General features: G+C 46.0%; 1 protein-coding gene across 3 annotated transcripts in view; it reads right to left on the bottom strand.

Moving 5' to 3' along the window:
- Positions 1-308: 308 nt before the first annotated feature.
- The window catches only part of TMEM131L (transmembrane 131 like), a 155,916-nt gene continuing 141,058 nt past the window's right edge, over positions 309-15,166 (bottom strand). For 2 of the 3 annotated variants that reach the window (XM_032862549.1, XM_032862553.1), the window contains exons 27-35: positions 12,787-12,911; positions 10,927-11,093; positions 9,671-9,853; positions 6,968-7,046; positions 5,734-5,816; positions 4,963-5,083; positions 3,855-3,946; positions 1,397-1,536; positions 309-719 (exon numbers count right to left, since the gene is read on the bottom strand). In XM_032862549.1, coding sequence (XP_032718440.1) covers positions 444-719; positions 1,397-1,536; positions 3,855-3,946; positions 4,963-5,083; positions 5,734-5,816; positions 6,968-7,046; positions 9,671-9,853; positions 10,927-11,093; positions 12,787-12,911 — 1,266 coding nt within the window. In that variant the 3' untranslated portion in view covers positions 309-443. The remainder of the gene's footprint in view (positions 720-1,396; positions 1,537-3,854; positions 3,947-4,962; positions 5,084-5,733; positions 5,817-6,967; positions 7,047-9,670; positions 9,854-10,926; positions 11,094-12,786; positions 12,912-15,166) is intronic. The other variant, XM_032862554.1, reaches the window with a different exon arrangement.

The following is a 15,166-nucleotide window of genomic DNA, read 5'->3' as shown; positions in this document are numbered from 1 at the left end:
TCTTGATGGCTCGAGCACTGGGTCATTCAATCAGAATCTCTGGGAATGTCACCAGATAAATGTTATTTTGGAAGTTCCCCGGGGGTGGAGGGGTGGGGGGAGGATTCTGATGCCCAAGGAGGAAGAACCATAGCAGTCCCTCCGTTCTCAACTCTTACCTTCTTAGAAGTCCCCCTTTTCCCAATTTAAAACATTTGGCATATCTGACACCCTTCTTGAGTTATGAAGAAATTATGACATATAGATGCTGAAGTTCCTACCAGTGACTTGTAATGGTCAAAAAAAAAAAAAAAAATAGAGCACCCAGATTTCATTAAAAAAATTTATTTTCATATAAAAGTGCCAAAATATCCACCAATGTCATAATCTATCTCAACAACCAGTTTAGCTAGTAATCAAAACACAAGCCTCTTTATTCACATTGTTTAAAAATCAAATTCTTTTCACACATTCCCACAGTAGCTTGAGTCTCTAGACAGTGGGAAGCTCGCATTCCTGTTTGCCGTGGTAGTCCATATGTCCAGGTTCATATAGGCACGAAACGGATTAAACCCTGGGTAGTATTCCTTGCACATGACAGCTTGGTTTTCCATGTGAGTCGAATGTTCCGTGGTGGGACTGATGGGGCAGCAACTTTCATATACGTCACTTTGTGGGGCCCAGATAGAACCAAAAAGTCCAGACATTGGAGACAAGCTTCGGGTGCTTGTGAGGTAGGGCTGAGGTGTACATGAGGGGGGGGAAAAAGAGAAATTTTTAGAAATTGTAGAAAGGCAACATCAAAGTTGGACACCACAGTGCTATCCATCCAAGTCACTGGGAAGTCATTAAACTATTCTCAACCCTCTGGGTTGCCTCAAAGCCATTTTTCTCAGAGTGTTGTGAAATCTTCATCTTCCTAGATAGAAACTTATTTTCAACCCAAGAAAGAACCCTTAGGTCAAATGCCCTTGATCTGCAAAACATGTCTTGAGTGGATGCCAGAGTGAGGAGGCACGGGGCTCTTGGGTGCTGACAGGCAGGAAGCCCTCAGGACCCACTCATGGACCGGTGAGCAACCCTCTCTGAGCATAGAGGAAAATGTCAACAGGACCACAGAGACACAGCTGGGTCAGAGGGCTTCCCAGCCCGAATTCAATTTTATCGACCCATCATTGCTCCTCCGTGTCCTCTGGGTGGCCTTTCTCTTCAGGGCGGCTAGACAACCCATGTCCGAGAGCCCCCACCTGTCTGACTACGCCTAAGGCTCTTTCAGAGGGTGGCTAGCCTGGCTTCTGGGATCTAAAGGACGCAAGCCAGGCTTTGGCAGATCTGAACCTGACCCTGAAGTAAAGTGAGACCAGGATTAAAGAAGGACCAGAAGAACTTGGAGCTGCCCCGGGGTCACAGCACTGACCGGAGAATTGAGGAGACCCGCGTGTCCCCAGGCAGTCGGCATGTTGGGCGGGGGGCTCCAGGTAGATGGAGAGCTGTGATCCATAAAGTCTGTCTGAATTTCGGCAGGACAAGGGAAGCCATTGGGGTAATTCATGTTTTCTACAAAAAGTGGAAGACAACACAGGTAAACATTTTTACGGTGAGATCTGAATTCTCACTCCTAGGCCAAAAGTTTTCAAGGCCTTCCCATACCTCTGAGTTAAGGACCAGTGTACTTTACACTGTCATTCTCAAGGTTAAAACTATTTAGCAGATAAGATAGGCTACCTGGGAAGCCCTCAGGAAGGAAGGTCCTTCCTCTGGGCTTGATGTTCTGTATTTGACGATTTGACAACAGGATTTCTAATCAAGACTCCTGCGCACTGGACCCGTGTCAGGATTCTTACCAGCCCTTAACATTTGCTTTTATTAACTGTTGGGCCGACCTCAGCTTCCTGCAACGTACACTGTATGGAGATACCAGAGCAATATGAAACCAGCACTTCTTAGCTAAGTAGGAAGGTATAGCTGTCCCTGCTTTAGCCACAGGAGATATGTTCCAGGACCCCCAGCGGATGCCTGAAGCCGCGGACCCTCCTGAACCCTATGTATGTTATGTTTTCTTCCTATACATAAATACCTGCGGTAAAGTGCAATTTATAAAGTAGGCACAAGAAGAGATTAACTAATAAAATATAAAATAACAACACACTGTAAGAGAAGTTATGGGAATGTGCCTTCCTTTTCTTTCCCTCTCAGAGTATCCTGTACCACACCCACCCTTCTTGGGATGCTGAGGGATAGTAAACTGCCTACATGAGGAGGTAAGGGGAGGTGAAGGAAAGACCTTGTGACAGAGCGTCAGGCTACTAGAGACCTTCCGACAACACATGAGCAGGAGATTCATCTGTTGTGGAAGGCAGCTAACTGCGGTAACCAAAACCACAGAAAACACAACCTGGGGTTAACGGGGAGCTGCTGTGATACACAGGAGCCTCCCAAGCCCGGGAAGGAAGTCACCACAACACACCCCTGTGGTTAGCATGGAGCAAGGCAGGTATCAGACTCTAGTGAGAGCCATCTCCTCAGGCCACTTAGAGCTTCCCTGAACAGGTAGCCCCACTATGAGAAACCGTGATCACTCTGTAATATAAAGAAGAACATTCTGCAGCTTATCAGGGAAATCTCACAGCTATTATTATCATTACCAATGCTTGAGGCCAAGCACCAGCCATTTCCCCCAGTTTCCCCTCCTGGCTCTTCACTCCATCTTTCTGCGGCACCACTCAGGGTCAGAAGAGTTGGACCCCGCTGAGGAATAAGCACGTGCGTGATTCCACTTCACACAGGACTTGTCTGCCTGGAAAGTGTAGCAAACATCTAAAGCCTCAGCCTCCCGAAGGATAATTTACAATCTTAGGTCCCTGGAAATCCAAGGGACCCAGGTCTACCAAATCCAAAGGACGAAATAGATCGGGGTTGCTTGCAGAAACTCCCAGACAGCCAGGCTGAGAGGTCTTTGTGAGGCCATCTGAATTTCACACGGCAGGCCTGCACAACTGGACCCACATGAAGCTACTTGGCAGCTGCCTGTAAGGTCATTCTCAAAGGTTCTCACTGTTAAAGGCGCATTCTTCTTTTTTTAAAAAATTCAATGTAATTAACATACAGTGTATGATTAATTTCAGGGGGAGAATTTAGTGATTCACCAGCTGCACATAACACCCAGTGCTCATCACATCACATACTCTCCTTAATGCCGTCACCCATTCACCCCATCCCCCCAGCGACTTCCCCTCCAGCAGCCCTCAGTTGGTTTCCTAGAGTTAGGAGTCTTCATGGTTTGTCTCTCTCTCTGATTTCGTCTTATTTTTCCTTCTCTTCCCCTATGCTCATCTGTTTTGTTTTTAAAGTTTGTTTTAAAGACACATTCCTAGCAGACATAGGACAACCAAAAACGAAGCTCATGAATATGGAGAATGGACTGGGTTCTCAGAGGCAGGGGTCAGGGGCGGAGGGGAGTGGGATGTATGCAAAATGGGCGAAGGTGCTCCAACGGTACAAACTCCCTGTGATGAGTCAGGACTGGAGATATAATGTAAGGTCGTGGTGAGCAGAGTTATTAACGATATCCTCTCATGTATTTGTAAAATGCTCTAAGAGAGACCTTAAAAGTTTTCCTCACAAGAGAGAACATTTGTGACCATGTTCGAGGATGGGTGATGACTAGACTAGACTGCAGCCGTCACTTCCCAGTACGTACCAAAGGCCAATCATTATGTCGTACACCTAAAACTAATACAACGTTCTGTGTCAATTACATCTAAGTTGCTTTAAGAAAGTACGTTCTTCTGCAGTTAATGCCTCAGGCCCACACGCTTCCTGCTTTGACTTTTCTGAGTAAAAGAATGGCATCAGATCGTTCAAGTAGCTTTTACCTTCCGGAAAGGCATTATAATCATTCAGTTCCAACGGACAGTACACGCTGGGGAACTGGCCTTCACAGGCTGCGCTCCAGTCAATGAAACTGCTATAAAACACAAGAGGTCTCATTTCAGAAACAGGACATCAAAAGACCGTGTAAAGAAAGAGGAAAACGATTTTGTGACCCAGCACCCTAATCACTGCTCATTCCTCAGTTTTGGAAGAGAAAAGATGTACTTTCTTGAGTCACGGGATCAAAGACTTCCCGACCCACCAAACGCTCCCCACCAACAACTCAGCCTAGTAGGATGGACGGCTCAGGCGAGGAGCTTGCTTCCTTGGTCACCTGGGTGGGCTAACTCTAACCCAAGGCAGATCCGTGGCTTTTGGAGCACTCTGGGAGAGGACTGCACTACCCTGAGGCTCTTTGGCCAACACCTGCAGGTACTGCTCTAAAGTGCCCCACCCCCCAGCAGGGCCGGTGTTTGTCCAGGGGGTGGGGGGGAACCACAACCATCAAGACTGATTCACAACAGATAATTTGATCACAGTTACAAACTGGAGTCTCATGACAGATAGAAAAGAGTAAATACCACTCTAATAAAGGAACGAAAAAAGAAAACTTCAGATTCTGTGATGAGACAGAGATGCCAACATTTTCTCACGTTCTCACTGCTGAACGTCTTTGACTTCCAACAGCGAATTAAAGAAACAGCTCGAGTGGAATGGCCTTTCAATACGCAAACTATCTGATCTTTCTTAATGTTAGATGGATGCCATGGAAAAGTGGAAAGCACTGCTCCATCAGGTGGTAGGAATTGTGAGTGACTGCGTTTTCAAACCAGCCTCTATTAACAGACCATCTTTTCAGCTTGAGGAAAGTGATGATGTGGTCAACAGCTCTGTTCTTCTTTCCTTTCATGTTTCTCTCCCTCCTGCTTTGTTGTTTTCTAAGACATCACAGTGCAACTCCAAGAGGCAGATGGAGACATCCAGCTAAGGTGCACTGGGGAGGGAACCCTGGCCCCCAGTTTTGTAAGGCCCACCTAACAGACTGAACTCCAATCCCCTCGGCAAGTCCTTGGGCTAAGCAAGGCAATGACCAGAGAAGGGAGTCCGTACCTATTATGCACGGGAGCCGGGCCCTGCATCACGCCAGGCACGCTGTTCTCCACAGCACAGTTGAAGCTGCTTGTCACACACACAGGCTGCGTGGGCCACAGGTCTCCAGCTGGGTAAAGACCTGAGGAAGAGAACAAGTCCTCTCAATCTACCCTCTTCCCTCCTCAGCCCGCATCCCATCCTTCCTACAACATTCCTTCTCTACTTCTAGAAAACACTTCCTGCAAGTCAACCACACATGCTGACCATTTCTGCCTTTCCTGATCCCTTTTGGGATATACTTTCAGGATATACAGCAGGAAGATGGGGTCTAAGGAGAATGCCACTGTTCCACTGACAATTCAACCATAGCAAGTCCAAAATGTATCCAAAGAACGGCACAGAAGCCCATGCTCTCAAAGTCGGCTCCAAGATGAAGGGCAGTTTCCACATCTAGCAGATTTTATACATGCAAAAACAAGTGTATTAGAGCTCAATGATACCATTGGGAGTAAGCACCAGGCTGATCTTGCCACAATCCCTGACCTTAGCCATTCAGGAAGCAGGCGCTAGAAGAGACAGGAGATGCAAGAGCCTCGCCTACCAGGCAGAGGCAGTGCAGTCAGAGGCCCCTGATGACACGGGTCCTGACGGCCGGTGCACGGAAACCCAGTGACATGGCTTGGACCAGAGGGCCCAGCCCCTGCCCCCAACCTACTCGTCTCCACAAGCTCCCTGTCCTGCCATGTGGAGGAACTCCCGGCTGGTGTCTGGAGTGAGAGTCTGCCCTACCTTTATCTTCTTCAACACCTGTAGGCCCGGCAGGAAGGCTGGGACAGGGAGGTTCTGCATACTGTGGCAGATCATTCATGTTTCTGTGGAGAAAGCCAGAAAATGAAGATCTACGATTTCTTCTGTAAAAGGATGTACCAACTCTATTCAACCATGTCTTGAGTTTTACAGGAATTCTTCCGTCAAGAAACATAAATGCTAGAGACACAAAGGTACATGGCCAGAAAAGGGTTAAGGTTACCAAATTTCCAAGACCCAGCAAAGCCTGTTTTTAATAAACAACAAAATGAGTGTAACTGAGGCCCACCGCAGGTTCCCGTCTGCTCAGCACCAGCCGGCAGCTGGCGTCAGTCTTGAGTTAGCGTAGGTTCCCTGCTTGCAGACAGTCCACAGACAGCTTGCCTCGCCCCCTCTGCTGAACCTCCTTTTTCACACGTGCATCTATTTAATGGTAACGACAGCCCCCTGTCCTCTCACCATGTGACTAGAGCCCACGGAAATGTGATCATGTTCTCCCTCGAAAACCCTCTGCTTACTGCATCCCTTCCTCTTGTCCTGCTTAATAAGAGCCACTTGTCTATTTTGTCTGATGGGGCAGCAACGATCACACAGTGGAGTCCTAACCATGTCAGTACCTGGTTGGTTCCTGTAAAACTCCCTGCATCATCAGGGCTCCATTTTATTGCAAGTCCCAGAGGAGGGGATGATGCCCATCCCTACAATAACTGCTGTTTCTCTTTCTGCTTTCAGGAATGAGATGGGTTCTTTTTTTTTTCTTTTTAAGATTTTATTTATTTGTATGAGAGAGAGCACAGGCACTCAAGCTAGGGGAGGGGCAGAGGAAGAAGGACAAGCAGACTCCCCGCTGAGCCTGAGCTTGGAGCCTAATGGAGCCCCAATGCAGAATTCGATCCTGGGACCCTGAGATCATGACCTGAGCTGAAGGCAGACGCCTTATCAACTGTGCCATCTAGGCCCCCCAGAAAGGGGATGTGTTCTAATGTGGCTATATCACTGGCAGCAATGGGGCTCCCAGAGACATCTCCACAAGGAACATTGTACCCAGAAGGATCCCGCTTGCTGAATTATTAGCAAAATTGGAAGTTACTTTCTCTCATTCTTAAAAATCTTTCCTATTTCCACTGCAGAACTAACTACAAAGCAGCAGCACAATGACAGAAAAAGCATTAAGTATATAAAACACACTGTCAAAGCAAGAGAGTAAGAAACTTACGTGGGATTGCAGATGTTATGAGAAAGATTCAAGGAAATGGGAGTTTCTGAAGAAAAGTCATTTTGCGGAACACTGTCTCCTGTGTAAAAGCAAAAACAATTATCACAACGTTTTGTAAGTGTAATTCAACTGTACTATGTGTTAAAAGTGCACACTGCTAATGTCACTAACCCCAAACGAGCGACTTCTCACTTCTGACTGATTTTCATATTCAGTAATTTCATTTTTAAAAAAATCTTTATTATATTTCTCTTTTCATTGAAAACTTACTAAAAACACTTAAAGCTTTGAGTTTTGGATTCACAGTGTTTTAATTGTGGAAAAAAGCTGAAACCATTAATATTATGTAAGTTTCTCATAGGGATTTTTCTGATAAAAGAGATCTTGCTATATAAATTGACCCCTGCAGTTTGTAAGTGACACTGTAGGAAGTCTATGGAAGTAAACATAAGTTTAGAGAAGAAACATGGAAGTCATCTGCAATCATGCTGCCGTTCAGCATGAGGTGTATTTCCTTACAAACTCTTTTGTGTGTACACATGTGTGGAAAGCTGGGGTCATGCTTCATACATACTTTGTCTTTACGGTCTCTTACACCATTAATTATACTGGGGACATTTTCCCGATAGTACATAACCTTCAGACAACTTACAAACTACACGTTAAGCCATTGTACAGCAACACCATCAATAATTATTATCATCTTGCTCCCGTTGGCCTTCCTCAAGCTAAAGCAGCACTTCTATTCTTTGTTACTGAGGACTGATTTTTAAAAACCTTGAGTTATCCTTTGTCTGGCAACCTTTGTCTTCAGTGGTGGATGGAGCTGTGCTTGGTGTAGGCTGTGAAAACCAAGCTCCCTCAGGCCGCATGCATCCCTGCTCTCACAGCACGTGGGCCTGCCTGCCTTCATCTGAGTCTGTGTGTGTCTCCTTGTGGGCGACGGCAGCGTCCTCCAGAGGGGGCAGGACTGCTGTGTTTCTTGGGCACCAATATCTTATCTTTTTGTGCCTAAAGCACAGTACCCAATAATAAACAGTGCATATCAGTGATATTAAAATTTTATGGAGGATCATTAAGAAAACAATGTCTCAAAGTCTCCTGGGGGGTGGGGAAGCTGATAATGAAACACAGCCTGAAGACACATGTGGGTGCCTTTTGTAGGTTTTTATGGCTATTGTGCCCCGTCTCTCAGAGAAGACCTTCTTTTATTGGTCTCACCACTGGGAGGAGACAGAGAAGAAAGACAGCCCGGAGGTTGCTGAAGGGAGCTGTTGGTGGCCTGAAGCAGCCTGTTTGGGGGAGAAGACAGGGTTCCTGGGTGGTGAGCAAACTGGCGTGTGGAACAAGCTGCCAAACCCTCTGAGCCCAGGGCCATTGGCTCTCCCTCTCAAGGCTATCTGGGAGCCATGCCAGTGTGAGCGGCAAATGAAGGCCTCACACTTGTGAGCTTCTCAATCTCATCACCATTTCCTCACACAAAGACTAAGTTTACTATTTTTGAAAACAACAGTGAAAAGGAATGAACTCCATCTTTATATGGTCATGGAGGTTAAAAAACACCGAGTGAAAGAAGCAAGACGCAGAATGATATACTGAAGTATGATTTCCTTTATGTAAGTCACAAACGTTCTATACTCTGTTGATGGACGTATGCAGGTAAACAAAATATGGACTAAAAGAATACATGCCAAGTTCATGAGAGTGGACAGTGATTCTCTTGAGGAGGCCAAAGTGGGACAAACTATAAGGATTTAAAAAAAAAAAAAAAACAATGAATGGGTATTATAGAAGACCAATGAATCACAGACCTGTACCCATGAAACAAACAATACATTCTAGGTTAATTAATTGAATTTAAATTTTAAAAAATAAAAAAAAAGAGGGTAAATATAACAAAAGCAAGTTAATTCTTTGAATTTTCCCAAATCTTCAAATTTCTCAAAAATAAGAGAGGACATCAATGTTCACAGCAGCATTGTTCAAAGAGCTAAAATGTGGAAACACCCCAAGTGGTTATCAACAGATGAATGGATAATTTAAATGCTGCATGTACCTGCGATGGAATATTACTGGGCCTTTAAAAGAAAGGACGGATGAACCTTGAAGAAATTACACTACGTGAAATGAGCCAGATACAAAAGGACAACCACTGTGTGATTCTACTTAGACAGCAGAGTAATCACTGGAGACAGGAAGACAGGAGCTAGGAAGTGGTGGAGAGGCTTCAGGGGCTGGGGGAGTGGGGACCGGATGGCCCTTATTTAAAGGTGTGGAGTCTGTCTGGGCTGATGAGAAGATCCAGGAATGGATGGTGGTGGTGGTTACATATCAGGAGTGCTCTGAACGCCACTGAATGGTACACTTAAAAATAGTAAATTCTGTTACAACTATTTTACCATAATAAAAGTGTGCAAGTACTAAAACAAATGTGGATGTTCTTTGAACCAGTTCAAAGATAGACATGATGATGATGATGACGACGATGATGATGATGATGGGATGCAGAGGGGAGAAAAAGGAAGGAGGAAAAAACAAGAGAGTGAATCAAATCCACAGCTAAGTCAATACTCCAGTCAGCGGTCCTGCGTGTGCTCCAGGCTTGGAAGGCAGATCCAGGCCTGGTACGGGGCTCAGGGGCAGGGCGGGAGTTGGCCAGCGGGGAGGGCTGCTCGGAGGGCCCGGGCAGCCCCTAGGACTCACCAGCTGGCAGGAAGTGCGGAGGGCCCACTGCGGGCTTCTTGTCCCCATCGGAGCTGCTGCTGCTCCAGCTGCCCCAGCTGCCCCGGCTGGCCCGCACACTGCCTGAGGAGCTGCCGCAGTCCGAGCTGGAGTCAGAGCAAGGCTTCTCCACACACTTCTTCCTAGGCTTCGGGTAGTAGCCCTCTGTAGGAAGGCAGAGAGACATCACATTCATTTAAACAATTTTCCTCTAGCTGCCATGTCTCCTCAAAGGAGAGAGGTGACATTATGACAGAGGCCACATTCAGCTTTGGGGTTGGCTCCCTCTGCTCATCCAGGGAGAAGGAAGAAGTTATCTGAGACCAATGAGGGGACCTGAAGGGACAGTGGGTGATGAGCTCTGTGTACTCTGCCTAAGGGATGGACACTCCTACCTGTCCGGGGCTCAGCCGTCCATATCAATGATAACCATGATTTAATGATGGTTCTGGAAATAAACACTCCAGGGAGGCAAACAGCTGCTCAAGCAGATTGGAAATTTATAGGTTATATCCCCCTCGCTTTTATGAAGATTTCCACAAAGAGCTTCCAAGTAATATTTATATGTGGGTACAAAGAACTTCCAGTAAGACCAAAAAGGCACAGGTGTGTCAAGGGAATGAATGAGAGGACAGAGAGAGAAACTCACTAACTCTGTCAGCTTGTATGTCTGCCAGCCTGCTCACACTGATGCGGACGTGTGTCTGGAGACACAGGTGCTAGCCGGGAGGATGACAACTTCCCCACCACCTCCCCCACATGTACAGTCAGCTTCAATGGCCCTTGAGCCTCCCACCATTCTCTGCCCTACCTTAGACCTAGCTCTGGGGGCTCTCTACCTCCCACTCCCAGAGACACTGCCCAGCCGTTCTTGGGTGGGCCAGCAGCCTGGTCTATAGGAACCACCTGGCTCAGGTGTGTGAGAAGAAGACAGTTCTCTCCTGGTCAACCCCCAAGAGTAAGCAAGCACTGTGCCTTCAGCACCCTGCATGGGGAGAGTGGAGAATGGCCAGGTTTTAGGGGAAGGAGGAGGTAGGAGGAGGCAACACTCGAGGCTGTCCAGGTTCAAAACAATCTCAGGTTTCCAGTCTCATCCTGACAGCTGTCCATTCGAGCTTCCATAAGCTAAGGTGCCTGTAAAGCGATAATCTCCTCAACACCCACGGCTTTACACTGGATACTTCCTGGAGGAACCGAACTTCCGACAGAAGCATTCACCGCTCGCTGTAGTTACATACCTGCCTCTCCCTGTGCAGCTGGTAAGCTGCTTCCAATGCCAGCATCTGGCTTACAGACTTCCCCAGGATTTTCCTGTATACACCAGTTTCTGACATTGATGTCACCGCTCAGCTCAGACCTTTCAAATTCACTACACACAAGTTTTAATTCACTCTGCTCAGAAGGCCTACAAGAATCAAAAAAGATCACATCCGAATGTTATCATCCATCCATCCTTGATATCCAGACTTATCAGAGCTGAAAATATGAACCTAGAACAACTCAAGACCTCTTTTCTTAGGGTTTTGGGGGAGAAGACACTGAGTTAGAGAGGGATAAAAAAAGACTAAGATTTTGCTGTTTTATTATTTTTTTTAAAGATTTTATTGGAGCTGCTGACTCTTCGTCAGCAGCGCATACAACATGACAACGCCGAATCACTGGCTCTCAGCTCTGGGCTGCAGTCGCCTTGGGACCTAGGGACAGCCCCGTGAGTAGCACCGTATGTGCTTCCCATGTGGTGGTCCTTGCCTCCACGTGGGCTGCGCTGCGGAGTCCCTTTCCCACAACAAGCATCACTGTAGCAAGGTGGGGCCCCCCCTTCCCCAGGAAGATTTGGGGCCACTAGAGAACATTTGGGCAGAAACACGTGCAAATACCTAGCTGAGCCTACAAGAAAGAAATCCCCAGATGACAGAACTCAAAAGGAGCAAAAGCCAGAGCAGTGAGGATGGAGGGACTACTCAGGAGGAAAGAGGCTTTCAAGCCCAGGGGCTAGGTTTTAATTCCCTGCTGAAGGACAGTCACACACAGGAGTCAGGGAGCCAGAACTGTTTTCCTAAATTAAACTATGGTTCTTGAAGGAGGCACTGTCAGTGCAAGAGACACCAGAAAAGCTCCATCCGTGGACTCAGGGAGGAAAAGGCAGGAGAAAGCATCTCTACTGGAGTCTCTCACCTTGGGCACATGTTGAGTGTTTAGAAGTCTAACCCAAGAAATCAAAATTCAGAGACTATACCCCCAGGTGGATTTGAAGTCAAAATGTGTGCACTACTGGGGTGCCTGGGTGGCTCAGTCAGCTGAGCATCTGCCTTCGGCTCAGGTCATGATCTCAGAGCCCTGGGATGGAGCCTGGCACAGGGGCAGGGCTCCCTGATCAGCGGCGAGTCTGCTTCTCCCTTCTTCTGTGACTCCCCCTACTCCCCAGCCACCACTTGTGCTAATAAGTAAATAAAATCTTTAAAAAAAATGTTGGTACTGCTAACCTGTTGAAAAAAAAATACAGGGGATTCCCGCATAAACACTACCCAGTGCCTTCATTTTACTGATAAGCAAACAAAAGCTCAGGGAGATTGAGTGACCTAAGGAAGCAAGGTTTCCAAAGGAGAATACCAATTCCAGCTTGTCCCTTAACCAATTGTGTAAGAACCTAGCTTCTGCGGGACTGAACCTCAGGTTCTGGGAATGGTGACTCTTCTCTTTCACTACATGGGCGAGGGTAATGCGGGAAAGGGGAGGCCTGCCGGCACCCAGCTGATCTCACCCTCCCCTGCCGCAGGAACGCTCTGGCCCTTCACGGGCTGGGTGAAAGCTGGGGCACAGAGGAGGCCTTGTGCTCTTTCTTGAAAACCTCCTAGAGCTTTGAGTGTTTTTTTTAAGGCTAAAAACACAAAAAAATCTATTCACTTTCAGGTAGTTAATAATATAAAGGGAAATATAACCAGAATACATATTAATTTTAATAACAGACTTTTTCGTCAATATTCTATTCTCAGTATCCAGCATCACCAAAATAAGACCAAAAGATAACAGCTAGGTGTAAAATTATAGAATAAAAAAAACAGAGGAACATTTTAAAGGGACTGTAAAAATGAACACACCTCAAGACCTGAGCAGCACCCCGTTTCTTGTTTTTTCTACACGTTCGAGTTTTATTCCAACTTAAATTTTGTAAATTTCCTTCTTTTTTCTCCTGAAGCTTCTTCTTCCTATAAGGATCTTCTTGCTACAGAAAAAAAAGAAACCTTAAATAAAGGTTTAAACTGACTAAATGTACATTTAAAAAACCTTTTTTTTTTTTAAACTTATACAAATTCAGAATGTTCCAACACTGGTGAAAATGGAGACATACATTTCTCAATCTCCAGTCTGTTTTCATTCCCCTGCCTTCTCTACCTCTCTTCCCGGCAAAAAGAAGAAACAATTGTTGCCTACAGAATTCCAAAGGGGCTAAAAAGGAAAAACATCTGTTAACAATTTAGGGTCAGCTTGCTGTTAACTTCGGCAGCAATAAATTCTCCGACTTCACCTGTTAATTTGGTATGTGCAATTCACATGAGTTACTACGGAAGAAAAGTCATGTAAAAACTCAATGGAGGGATAATTCGTCCAGTGCTGTTTTTATTTGTTTACGGAAAAACTTTTGGAGACAGCCGATATCCATTGAGTGCGTCAAATAGTTTAAGCTTTTGTAAATAAGAATGTGTTTGATGTTTTTTAAATGTGGTTTTGCAAATCTTAATTTAGCATGAAATACATATATATCTATCCATTCTATATGTGTACACAAATTTTAAAAATTACATATGTATATATTCATGCATATTTACACACACACACACACACACAATTGTTTTTTTAATTTGGGCCTTTTCCTTTTATGTTAGGCACAGTCTGTTAACTGGCCCAAGGGGAGGAGAAGTCCCCTGCCCGAGAGCATTCTGAAGCAGCTCCTGCCTTGGAGTCCTCTTATACTCTCCCTCGCTTCCTTCCACCCCTCCGCCCCTTTAAAGCTCAGGTACTGTTGTCATGTGGGAGGTGGTACAGAGCTCACAAATGGAGACCCCGAAAATTGCATCCTTGGGGACCTCCCAGAAGCAAATCCCCCAACTCGGTGAGTATATTCCTACCCTTAGGATTCACATTTCATAAAGAATAAAGCCCAGCTCATTTTACCTTCTCTTTTGAGAAGGTTGGTCCAAGAATCAGAGCTGGAAAATGCAGGATGTTCTAACATAAACTTGCCTGACACACATGACTTGGAAGAAGAAAAATAAGAGGTTTCAAATGCCTACATGTTACAGATCTGAGGTACCCAAAGCCTCAGGTATCTATTAAAGCAGGAGGCTTACTACAATACACACTAGACTGAAAATGAAATTGTAACTGCACATGTGGCAGACTAATGGGGTTTTCATTTTTTCCTTAAAACTCCTTTAGTTTCTCCCCCAGTATAACTTTTTTCTGATTCTGAAGGTATTCTAAAAACAATAAAGGTTAAACACACAAAGCCCCATCTTACAGGATCTTAATGCTAACTGCTGAAGTTTGAGGCTCAACAAACACATTAATAACGTATGATCAGACATTCTCCAAAGTTAAACATTGGCTATCTACCATATTTATTCATATACTGGTCCTTGTATATTTCCAGCTTTGGGAGAGAAAAGGATTCCCCTCTCCTGGAGCCAAGAAAGACTGTTCATCACAGAAGTCCTTGAGCCTTTCTGTCCCTCGAGAGTCACATACAAAGAAAGGATCTGTTTCTAAGAGGGGTCAGAGAAAGAGTGAACTGGTCAGCGGCCGCTATGACACTTGGCTGCCTCTCTCTGATCAGTCTGGAGAGAGATGCCATTCTGTGCAAACTAGAGGGACTACAGAGACGTGGAACACGGCGGTCCGAGGCATGGCTGCTGTCTCTGAATATAAGCCAGAGTAATTACCCCAAGAGTGCTCAGCATGCTGGACTCGGGTGTGTGGAATGACCGAGAAGCAACATCCATGAGCAAACAAAGTGGGGCACAGAAAAGAGTGTGGACAAAAGGGGGAAGAGACAGAGGACATATGGAGGAATGAAAAACCAATGAATGGCCTTTGTGTGTGTGTGCACACGTGCGTGCGGTGGGGGAAAGCAAGGGAGGGAAGAACAGCAGTGAGGAGGAAGGGCCCCGGTTGGGCTCAAGGTGAACAGGCCAGCCCTGGATGTAGAGAAGGTGGGGGCGGGGGGGGGCAGGGGAGGACACCAGAGACTCAAAGCAAAAGACCTGTCAAGAAATGAAAGGGATCATGCTTAGCAAAATAAGTCAATCGGAGAAAGACAACTATCATATGATCTCCCTGATATGAGGGAGAGGAGATGCAACATGGGGGGTTAAGGGGGGAGGAGAAGAGTAAATGAAGCAAGATGGGATTGGGAGGGAGACAAACCATAAGTGACTCTTAATCTCACAAAACAAACTGAGGGTTGCTGGGGGGAGGGGG

Source organism: Lontra canadensis, unplaced genomic scaffold (assembly GCF_010015895.1).
Source record: "Lontra canadensis isolate GAN:19392208 unplaced genomic scaffold, GSC_riverotter_1.0 scaffold1, whole genome shotgun sequence".
Lineage (NCBI taxonomy): Eukaryota > Metazoa > Chordata > Mammalia > Carnivora > Mustelidae > Lontra > Lontra canadensis.
This window is presented reverse-complemented; position numbering and strand designations above follow the sequence as displayed.